The sequence below is a fragment of the Polypterus senegalus genome, chromosome 3, assembly GCF_016835505.1.
Source record: "Polypterus senegalus isolate Bchr_013 chromosome 3, ASM1683550v1, whole genome shotgun sequence".
In the NCBI taxonomy this organism is placed as follows: Eukaryota; Metazoa; Chordata; class Cladistia; order Polypteriformes; family Polypteridae; genus Polypterus; species Polypterus senegalus.
In genome coordinates, this window is record NC_053156.1 from 27103770 (window position 1) to 27115407 (window position 11638).

The following is an 11638-nucleotide window of genomic DNA, read 5'->3' on the forward strand; positions in this document are numbered from 1 at the left end:
ACTGGATTACTCTTCCAGTACCAATTTTTATATAGCATCTTTTATAGCAGCAACCATCATGAGAGAAAATGGAATATTAAATGTCCTGACAGTTGAGTGGAGTGATTTTGTGTTCCAGTTAAGTTTTATGATGGTATTGGTGTTAATGGTGTAGATATCATCAATGATGAGTAAGACAATGAGACAGGTTGAATTCAATTTATCTCATGTTGAAGAATATAGTTTTTGCTTGGTTAGTAAGAGATGCCCAAATCAATATTTCAGTTTTATAGCTCATTTAAGAGAATCACCGACCCAATAGAAACACATTTCAATGTAATACAAGGTAATTTATATATGTGGCTGTCTATAAGCTACTTGGATGAACAAGGAAGTTCCTTTAAAATGAAGTGGTGTGATTAATATGCATATTCATGCTTTTTTAGGGAAGTGTCAGTTGAGGAACGATGCATTAATCAAGCAATTAGAAACCTTTGGAACTGAAGGCCATCTAATGAAATGAGGGCTGTAGGATTCTGTAGAATATTTCAGTGTATATACTGGATGACAATGATGGCTAATAGCATCTTCATAATTTCCCCTCTCTCTTTTCCTCTGTCTCCCAACAGCTATGGCAGCCATATCAGTGACTACTTCAGGTATCACCTCCACTGACGAATTTGACCGCAATGTCCCACGGATATGTGGGGTGTGTGGAGACAAAGCCACCGGTTTCCACTTCAATGCCATGACCTGCGAGGGCTGCAAAGGTTTTTTTAGGTAAGTTGAAACAATTTCTCACCTGAGCGGCTTTTAGGTGGATTGGGGATGATCTGTTTGTAAATAACCCTTTTCTACTCTTGAATCAAGTGGCGTCAGGAGCAGCAGCAGACCCATCTAGCTGTCTACTGCTGATGCAGTACAGTATGTTGCCGCTGGCTAGTTCAAAATGTATGTATGGTCAACCCACTCATAACCAGGCGTGGGAGGCAATTATTACATTGCTATGGCTGTACAAGGGTCAGTCAGCAGGTGCCAACATCAGGCCAGATTGTTTCAGCTTAATCAACTGCATTACTGGCAGTCTGCTCTGGTGTATCCTTATCTAATTACCAATGATTTATCAGTTGTAAATGTGTTACCTTACTTCATATAGAAAGTTTCACGGTTAACTCCATTGCACAATACTTTGCAAAGCACGTAGATCAGAATTATAGCCTTTCATAAGTTGAGCTGTAAAGAACCAAAACAATCTAGTTGGCATAGCTGAAAATGCTGATAAACTACCAGAGTGACAAACATCCATCCAACCTAACTACAGGGTCATGGGGGTCTGCTGGAGCCAATCCCAGCCAACACAGGGCGCAAGGCAGGAAACCATCCCCGGGCAGGGTGCCAGTCCACCGCATGTAAATTCAACTCTATATTTTGCGCCAGACATGTACAGATAAAACTGTCAGTTATGGGGGTAGAAGTGAAACACGTGGTGCTTCATATTTATGCATCCAATCGTGTATATTTTTAAAATGAACTTAATACTCATTTGGTATTTACCAATGTGCTGCAGAGCTAACATGTTCATCTTTTACCGAAATTAATCAGAGCTAGAGTTAACTAATTTGGTAAAGTATTTTCGTGTTATAATTTACTTGTTTTTTTAAAATGTATTTTATGAATTATTATAGTGTTTTAGAAGAGTCATCTGCAGAAGTAACATTACCATTTTTGGATTTCAAGGTTTTTGTCATATGCATAGTTAACAGTTACACTGTTATAGCACAAAGTAACATTAGGTTTCAGCTTCTTTAAATAACATTTAAAGAAGCAAAGATTTCTAATATTAAAGACTAATAGCTAGGCATAAAAGAAACATAAATATATATAAGATTAATATTTACAGGTTGGTCTTAGAATACGGGTGTCTTGTCTTACTGTAATTACACAGATATGAAAGAGCACATAAAATCCAGAAATGTTCCTTTTCATATAAAAAGTTTAATCAGCATTTTTTTTTAATTTAATGAATAAAGTGAACAATTCTTACTGTAGATAATACATAGCAGCTGTTACTAACACTGAGGCACAGTACGGTACAGTCTGTACTTGTCAAAATTTTCAATCATTTTGTGTTTCCATGCACCCGTGTCATTGAATGTAACTGGTGGAGCCCATAGCTGCACAAATAAGTCATGGGTAAGTAACTTAGTTGGGAGCTGGCTGTTTAGTTAAGTGGTAGTATCTATTGCTTATAATTCCCAGCATGCTAAGTATACATCCCATCCATGCATTCTTTTGAAGAAGAGCTGCTCAAAGAGAGATGCAACAACAAAGATAGCATATCTTTCACAATCTTTAGTTATTGATGGGTTTTCTCTCCATCATTATGGCCATCATTATGCTTTTTCTAACTCCATGATTTACTGTTTCATTATCAAAAAGTGCTCTTTATACATAAAGTTGACATACAGTAAATACCTGTGGTTCAGTAATAGTAATACTGCATCAACTGATATTTTTTAATCGATTTGAAAAGTTGTACTGTAAAATAAGTATTAAAGCTTTATACATTTTTGTGGATTCCTATATTTTTATGTGCAATTTCCTACTTCTGTGTAAAATGGGTTTACAAATAATGGCAGGAACAGCCCACCAAAATCCATTTGTATACATAAGCATATTCACATATAAAAACTTTAATGATTTTCAGGTCATTAAGTGCAACCAGTCATCTGTAGAGTTGACTTGAATTTACTTAACCAAACTTTGTTTTTCTAGTTTTTTATCAGTTTAACTGTTTTTTTTTAACTGTTATCAGCGCAATTGACTTCTCACATATTCTATACCAACAGTCATCTCCTGAGCTAACTTGTGAATATGTATATTTTTTTTAATAAACACCAAACACCTAGAAAATTCTCAGGTTATTTTAATATGTAACCAGCCATCTATTAGTTTTTTTGTTCAACCCATCTGCTGCAGAATTACTTTGTAAGTCATTTTTATAGCTAGTTAGTTGTTGGAATTGCTAATAGGTCATTTGTTGTGCAGTAATCTATAGAAATGACATGTTATCATTTTAGAATCATCCATCCTTCCCGCTATATCCTAACTACAGGGGTCTGCTGGAGCCAATCCCAGCCAACACAGGGCACCAGGCAGGAAACAAACCCCGGCCAGGACCCCAGCACCAAGCACAATTTGGGATCGCCAATGCACCTAACCTGCATGTCTTTGGACTGTGGGAGGAAACCCATGCAGACACAAGGAGAACATGCAAACTCCACGCAGGGAGGACCCGGGAATCCTAACTGTGAGGCAGCAGCACTACCACTGCACCACCATGCCACCCCATTTAGAATCAGTTGTTAGTCAATATATATGCTAACAGCCAACTGCTAAGTTAATTCATTGTCAATCATTTTATCCAAACTATCTTCTACAGCCAACTGCTAAGTTAATTCATTGTCAATCATTTTATCCAAACTATCTTCTACTGAATTGGCTGCCAATCTGTGTTATGTGTGTGCAGCCCATTGGCCATAATGATCACTTGTCAATCACTTTTTCTGCTAACAATTTTCTGGAGAAATGAGCATCCCGTTTTTTTTTTTTTCTTAGGCAGTCTATCATCAAATAAATTATTTTCTAATCAATTTTGATGCTACTATTGTGAAATTCATTTACCAATCACTGTTATGCACTATTATGAAGAAATAATACCCTTCCTTGGGTATGGCAACTTATGTGCCATTTCCTCATGTACTAAAGGCAGCTTGTTCTTATTTCTTACTGTTGTACCCTAAAGACCGCTAATTACCTGGACCTTTGTTTAGGTTTTCATGGCTCTGAGTGCTGAATGTCACAGTAGTCCTTCTTCACTCTTTCTGTCAGTGTTCTGTTGCATTATGCTGCATAAACATGTAAACCACAAGCCAGACAGAGGTCGTCTCTCACATCCACCATCAGCAAGGCTTGTGGGATGCGCCATCTGGAAGCGATTGGAATGAGGGTGGAAGATAGAAAAACAGCTTAAAAAATATTTTATCCTCCCCTCCACACCCCCAATGTCATGCGCTTTTGAATTCAGAAACAGGCCACAAATCCACAAAAAAAAAAAAAAAATTCAACACTCAGTGAGCCGGCTCATACTGGTTTAGTTTTAGATACTCTCCATTAGACGTTTACTCCAAAGTGCTGTCAACACATCCAGAGCTCACATACAAATTCAGAGTCTTTGATGCATCTCCCTGAGTTTGCAAGCATAATTTTGGGGAAATATAGGACCAAGGGTTAAAGTTTAGCAGGTTAGGATCAGAGGTTTGGTACACTGATTAAGTAGTGTATATAGTCACTGTTTAATTTGAAAGAATACAGATTAAATTATCCTTAAGTCCCACAGGGTTCTTATTTATAGGAAATTCAAGGCATGAAACCTTTTCCTCTGGATGATATTCTGAGGAATTTTAAGTATAAAAAAATTTAAAATAAAGGTTTATAACATAAAGATTGTGATTTAGCTGCTAGCTGACTGAACTGAATTTTCATCCAGCACAGTAAGTCCTGGTGTGGAAATAGCGGGAATTGAAGTGAAGTTAAGGGGGTGTAGGCGATAATGGCATGTGACTTTGATGAGGGGGATAAAAAGCAAGTGGGATGATCACAGGAAGCACACATATGGTGGGTGGTGGTATGGGTATTAATATAGTCCCTGACACAGTGACAGATGGCAGTGACAGAAACTTTTTACAAAGAAAGCAAGAGTACTGAGTAATGCATTGCAAGGCAAGGGGCTTAACCAGTGTGGTGGATGGCCGAGGCCCTTACCTGGCCAGGATGCCTCTATAGTGGAAGCACCAGGGGAGACAGCGTGCTACGGACATTATCTCCCACGGAGTGTTAAGGGGGCAGCCCCCCTGGATTGCAGCAGTGCCTCAGATTCCGACAAGGCTCCATGGGAGCTGCGGTTTGCACAGTCCTGTTGTATTCCGTGGATGCCACCAGGGGCTGCTGCATGGGCTAGTACTTCACCTAGAAGTATTTCCACATCATGCTCCTGGGTGTGGCATAAAAGGAGACAGCTACCACTGCTTCAAATGCCAGAGTCTTGAGACAAAGCTTGCCGGAGGAGGAGTGGAGGCGGAAGGAGAGAAAGAGAGACAAGACAGAGAAAGAAGAAGATGACGAAGTGCTGTATTTATTGTGTTGTTGTTGCCTGCTGTACTGTGCACTGCAGGTGAGAAACAAAAGGAAAGTGTTTTCCACAGAGTGAAGCCTGTGTTGTGCTTTCAACTTGTGTCTGCGTCTGTCTGTGTTGTGTTAGGGTGGCTGGAGTTCCCCCTGCAGGCCACACCAAGCAACAACTGAGCCTAATATTTTCCAGCCTATGTAATAAAATGGAATGGTCAGAAGTATCAAGTGCTGTTCTTAAATCTAAAAGCATATTTACTATTGAATTTCCTTTATCAGAGGATATTAAAATACAGTTTACAACACGTGTTAATGTGGTTTCTGTAATAGGACAAATCCAGACTGGAATTTTTCAAATAAATTGTGATGTGTAGGGTGAGATTGAAGCTGCATGGCGACTACTTTTTCAAGTATTTTACAGAGAATGGGTACATTTGAAATGGGTCTAAAATTATTAATTTAATGTTGGTCTGCCTATGGCTTTTCAAGTGATGGTCTAATTAGTGCAACTTTTAGTGCATTAGGGACTGCACCATTCAGTAATGAACTACTGGTAATGATAAGAATGGGTGCTGCCAGAACATACATTGAGCTTTTTTTTTTTGGTACTGGGCCATAACATAGATGGTTACACATATTTTAGGAAGAAAAGAAAAGGGTGAGGGGTTTACCATTGTAAGATAGACACTATATAGCGCCCGACCCGACACAGATTAGACACAGGAGGCACGTGTAAAATTAAATAAATTTAGATTTTTCTTCAGCTGTGAGAAACGTCTTTCCCTTGTCTCACTAGCCCAACACAGTCCCAAGCACACAATAAACACTTTCTTCTACTAAAAAGTTGTGTTTTAATAACATATTGGAATTCTATGAGGAGGCAATAAGAGGATATGATTAGAGTGATGCATATGATATTATTAATTTGAATTTCAGATAGCATTTGATAAGCTCCCACATGAGAAGTTGGGCATCAAATGAGAGAAGTGGGACTTTAGGGTGTTGCGTGTAGATAAGTGCAGAATTGGCTAAAACATAGGAATCAAAGGTTGATGGTACCTTATCTGAATTAGAGGATGTAAAGATTGGTGTCCCACAGGGGTCGGTGTGACGTCTGCTGCTGTTTTTAATATATATAAATGATTTTGATAGATGTTATAAATGTTAAGCTGGGTAAGTTTAATACCAAGCTGGGTGGATTGGCATATAAGAAGAATGTGTCGAATCATTACAGAGGGACTTGGACAACATACAGGCTTCAGCAGATTTGCTGCAGATTAAATTTAATGTAAGGAAATGTAAACTACTACACATTGGAAAAAGAAGTTTTAGATTTGAATACTCAATGGGACGTCTGAAAATTGAAAGTAGTCCTTATAAGAAGGATTTCAAAGTCGCAGTGGATTCTTCACTGTCAACTTCCAGACAGTATTAAGAAGTAATTAAGAAAGCTTACAGAATGCTGAGTTACATTGTGTTCACAAAGTACTGTATTTAAATATACTGTAAGTCAAAGGAGGTATGCTTAAGCTTTCTAACACCTCTGGAGTACTGTGTGCAGTTTTGATCTCCAAGCTTCAAAAAAGACATAGCAGCTCTATAGGGTGGTCCAGATCTAATTATGCAATTTCCATTACGCTATAACTTAAGTTTATTACATAGAGAATCACCCAAAAAATCCTGGACAACCGAGAAGTGTACAAACTCACGACATGAAGAATCGTCTTTGCGCCGAACTGGAATCATCCCCGCATAAATCAAAGTCATCCAGACAATCTGGATCTGCAGAATTAGAACCATCCTGTAGAAGAAGACTAGACAAGAGTGACTAGGCTGTTGACAGAACTGCAGGCTATGAGGTAGGAGAAAAGATTAACAGAGTTAAACCTTTTCAGTTTAATAAAAAGGAGATTAAGGAGTGACATGATTTAAGTATTTCAAATTATGAAAGGAATTAATACTGTGGACTATAAGTGTTAATGTAAAATATGGGCTGATTATGAACATGGGATCACAATTGGAAACTTGATAAGAGCATATCTCATACACAACATTTGGATGTTTTTCTTTACAAAGAGAAAGATAAATACAAGGAAAAAGTTACCAAGTAGTGTGGTCGTTGGTAGGACCTTAGGGACCTTCAGAACTAGACTTGATATTATTTGACAGGAATTAGGTGAAATGTATTGATGAGCATTGTTGGGCATAATGGCCTGTTCTCATCTAAAAATTTCTGATTTTATAATGTTCTAAATAATAAAAATTAAAACTATATATAAAACGCTAACTCTCCCTTAAAGGAGGTGATTTTTTTTTGTGACTCTGCCACTGTGGAGCTCATAGTTCCCATAGTGTACACTGTCAAGTGATCATGTATTAGCTTGTCATTCAATAAAAATGCTTACATTTATTTCGAACTGAATTTTCCTAGTATCTTATCACTTTTTTTGTGTGTGTGTGTAGCAGCTGCTGGTAGAGCTGATTGGGAAGTTTGGATCAATTCCCAGCCATCTGAACTTTGTCCAAAAAAAAAAATCATGGGTTGTTTGCCCATCTTCTGAATGGCAGCTGTCCAGACAACAGGATGAGGCACAAGTTGTGAATGAAGCTAGCTAACATTTGGGTGAAAGGTTTCCTAAAGTGAACATGGGGACTTTATTTATTTATTTAGGTTTAAAGGGGCACTAGAGAGCAAGGGAGGCAATAGTGATTAGCAAAATAGGGAGTCCCCCATATGACCCATCATACATTAATGGATAAAAAACTAAGCATTATCTTTGTTGCTCCTTTTCTCCACCACAAATACTCCAAGCAGGTTGTCAAAGCAGCAGGTGTCTTCTTGTTTGTTCTATTGAAATGATTCTAGGAAATGTTCAGGAGCTTCTGTGGTACCAGGAGGAGCTTAGTTTTGTATAGTTCTGTTCACTTATTGCACACTGATAGTGTTGTAACAAGCCTTCAACAAACTGAAAAGAGTTAATTTGTCTTACACGAATAGTCTCTAGACACATTTCTGTAACTTGGTTGGCTAAACCACTTGACCCATACCAGACTCGCTTCTTTAGATCTGTGCCCCTCAAATGTCACCATCCTGCTGACCCAATCTATACTTAAATAACCTGTCTCAGGTTGTGATGTGTATGCTGTTTGGGATTAGCAAGATTTGCTTTTAGCCTGCCTTGCTGCCTCTCCCCTCTAGTGACTCCAAATGCTTCTTCCTCTCTGCACTTTGCACCAAGGAAGCAGAATGTGAACAAACTGCTGGAATGAATCCTGTATGCTCAGATATCTTATCATACATTATACTTGCCAAGATTCCATATTTCATCCCGAAAGAGGGTCAAAGGCTATGTAGTGATTTCCCACATTAAAAAGCAGAGGTACATTATATGTGAATTAAAGCCTAGCAGGTTGGATGAATTTCTTAGGGTCACACGGTGAGCCAGAGTCGAGAATTAAATGATAGCCTTGTGGTTTTAGGTTGAATGCATACTGTATGTGCTGACATGCAGCAGCAGGCATGAATAGCAAAAGGACATTGCTACTATTGAACTATGTCAGACCAGTTTATGGATGTCAGTCATGTTGAGATCATGAATTTCAGCTGTTGTAGGAAATCATAGTTCTGCAGGAAGTCAATGAACAAATAGGAAGTTTGGATATGCACAGAATACATCTCATCCGGGAATTTCCATGTCCAAGCATTCTCAAACCAGCTTAGTTAATTCAGGATCACAGGTGAATTGCAGCTTTTCTCATTGGCAGCAGGTGCAACGCAGGAAGCAACCCTGGATGGGATGCAGGTCCATCTCACAGTTGAATCAGGCCAAATTTAGAATTAATTTATTCATTTGTCAACTTGCTTATTTGGTTGCTTATTTATTCATTGTAGAATTTTTATTTATTATTGTATATTGCCATACCTCCACCCAAATACTGGAGCGTCTTTTCTAGCCCACCCTTGGGAGACCTTTCTGACGTGAAGGAGGCCAGAAAAATGCCAGTAAATGCTCTGTTGACACCCCATCAGAGAACAAATCATCAATGACCTCAAACCATCTTTATTCTATGTAGTTCTTTTATTTGGTGGGCACCATGCAAAGACACCACTAATACTATTAATCCTGCTACTACAGTGTACTTTTTTACATATAATTCTAACAATTGAGAGTCAACAGACAAAATATATCACCTTTCTGGACACAATTACATTGCAATTATTGTTATACATATAAGAGACTGCATACTGCATTTCTTTCTGAATACCAGTCAAAGGATCATTACAAGGGCAGAATAACATTACATAATATAATCATTCTCAAACATGCTTAATCCAATTCAGGGTTGGCCTGGAGCCATTCCTGGCAGCACTGGTGGGAGTCAGGAATCAACCTTGAATGGAACATTAGTCTATCACAGGACCAACAAATGCTCACACACAGTGGGCCAATTTAGAATGACCAATTAACTTTACAGTATTTTATTTTTATTCCTGCAGTGTGTATGATACATTACAGAAAGCTGCTATTTATTGTTTGACCCCAATAGTCCTATGGATCGTCAGAGCCAACCATCTTTTTTTTGTTTTCCTTCATTCCTTGTTCCTTCAGCTCTTCCAAACATTACTGTCTTTATTAAGTGAAGGCTCTTAAAAATATTTTTATAATACCAACTAAATATCAAGTGAAACAGCTTTACAAATACGAAGTTACATAACACAACTTTTTGTCATAGGGTTCCAAACTCTACCCTAGCAGCATTACCTGCACAGTAGGAAAGAGTGTCAATCTAGTGAACTGCAGTACCCATTCATACAAGTCCAGCTTAGAGTTGCCAGTCTAACTAGCATATGTTTTGCATAAGTAGCACAAGGAGAATGTGAAAATTCCACACAGATGGCAACCAGGATTAAGATTCAGATCCAGGACGCTGGATCCATAAAGAAAGTAATGCTACCTAACGTGCCACCCTGCTGCCCACTTATAATTGTTTACATATATATTTTACAATAGACTTGTAAGCAGGTTAACAGACTACTTTTTTATATAGTATGTTTCAATCAATCATGAACACTTCCTCGATGTGCTTTGACAATATAAAGCTCTCGAATGTTGCTTGTTTTTATTTGTGAACATTTTGTTGGTTTGCAGGTCAAAAATCGAACTACCGTCATCTATACTAATAAAAGGCAAAGCCCTCACTCACTCACTCACTCACTCACTGACTCATCACTAATTCTCCAACTTCCCGTGTGGGTGGAAGGCTGAAATTTGGCAGGTTCATTCCTTACAGCTTCCTTACAAAAGTTGGGCAGGTTTTATATCGAAATTCTACGCGTAATGGTCATAACTGGAAGCAGTTTTTCTCCATTTACTGTAATGGAGATGAGCTTCAACGCCGTGGGGGCGGAGTTTCGTGTGACATCATCACGCCTCCCACGTAATCACGCAGTACATAGAAAACCAGGAAGACCTGAAAAAAGCGCTGAAGAAAACATGCATTATATAATTGAGAAGGCAGCGAAACAATAAGAAGCGAGCGAATGACATATACAACCATATTCATGAGTTCTGCTACTTCGGAAACAAAGCACGATGTAAACCTACACTTTAAAGTAAGTTCATAGACAGGCTGCCGCTGCGCGTTTGTAATTTAGTGCCTGCCCATATAAGGCCGTCCGTCAGCGGCAATCCAATAGCAAACTGCCACGGGTAAATATTCACGGGTGAAGGACTGTGCTTATGGAGAGGAAGATGAGATGGCCATGGTGGTGTTTGACACAAACTCAGCGAAACTGCGAGAGAAAGTTTTAAGTGCCAGGACTAAGGTAACATTAAATACAGCCATGGACATAGCAGGAGATGGCACCAGCACAGCTGGGAACCTTCGATGCATGTACACCGAGTGGCTCACATGAACTGACGCAGTGCACAGATAAAAGCAACAGTTCCAAAGAGCTGAACAAAACCGAATTACACAATTGAAAAGGCAGCAAAAAATATGAAGCATCTGATAAGCATATTCATAAATCCAACTACTGTGGAAACAAAGCACACGTTGGAAAAAGTCAATGTCCCGCTAAAGGAAGACAGTGTAAAAAAAACCCGTGCATGCAGTGTGTCAGGTCTCAGATGAAGAAGAAGACGAGCTGTTTATTGATGCAGTAAGAAACGAATCGATGAATGAAACCTGTCATCTTTACAACGATTGACAAACACGGAATGTAACATGAACACAACACATCCTACAAATACGAACCTGATTGAAAGAAATAATGATAATCAAATCCTTGATGACAGCAACACTCAGTAACACTCACAAAACAAATACTGTATATTGACAGTCATGTTACGTTATTTTTAAAATGTTCCCTTTTCTTTTCTAGCTTTTTAACACACTACTTCTCGCTGCGATACTGGGCACCACCTTAGTTTGAGAAGAAGTCTGAAAAATATGAGGTTAACACAGAAAA

General features: G+C 38.6%; 1 protein-coding gene across 4 annotated transcripts in view; it reads left to right on the top strand.

Annotated features, from left to right (window-relative positions):
- LOC120524950 (vitamin D3 receptor A-like) overlaps positions 1 to 11638 on the top strand; it is a 171427-nt gene that overhangs the window by 111253 nt on the left and 48536 nt on the right. For all 4 annotated transcript variants that reach the window (XM_039746847.1, XM_039746848.1, XM_039746846.1 and 1 more), the window contains one exon: positions 609 to 759. In XM_039746847.1, coding sequence (XP_039602781.1) covers positions 611 to 759 — 149 coding nt within the window. In that variant the 5' untranslated portion in view covers positions 609 to 610. The remainder of the gene's footprint in view (positions 1 to 608; positions 760 to 11638) is intronic.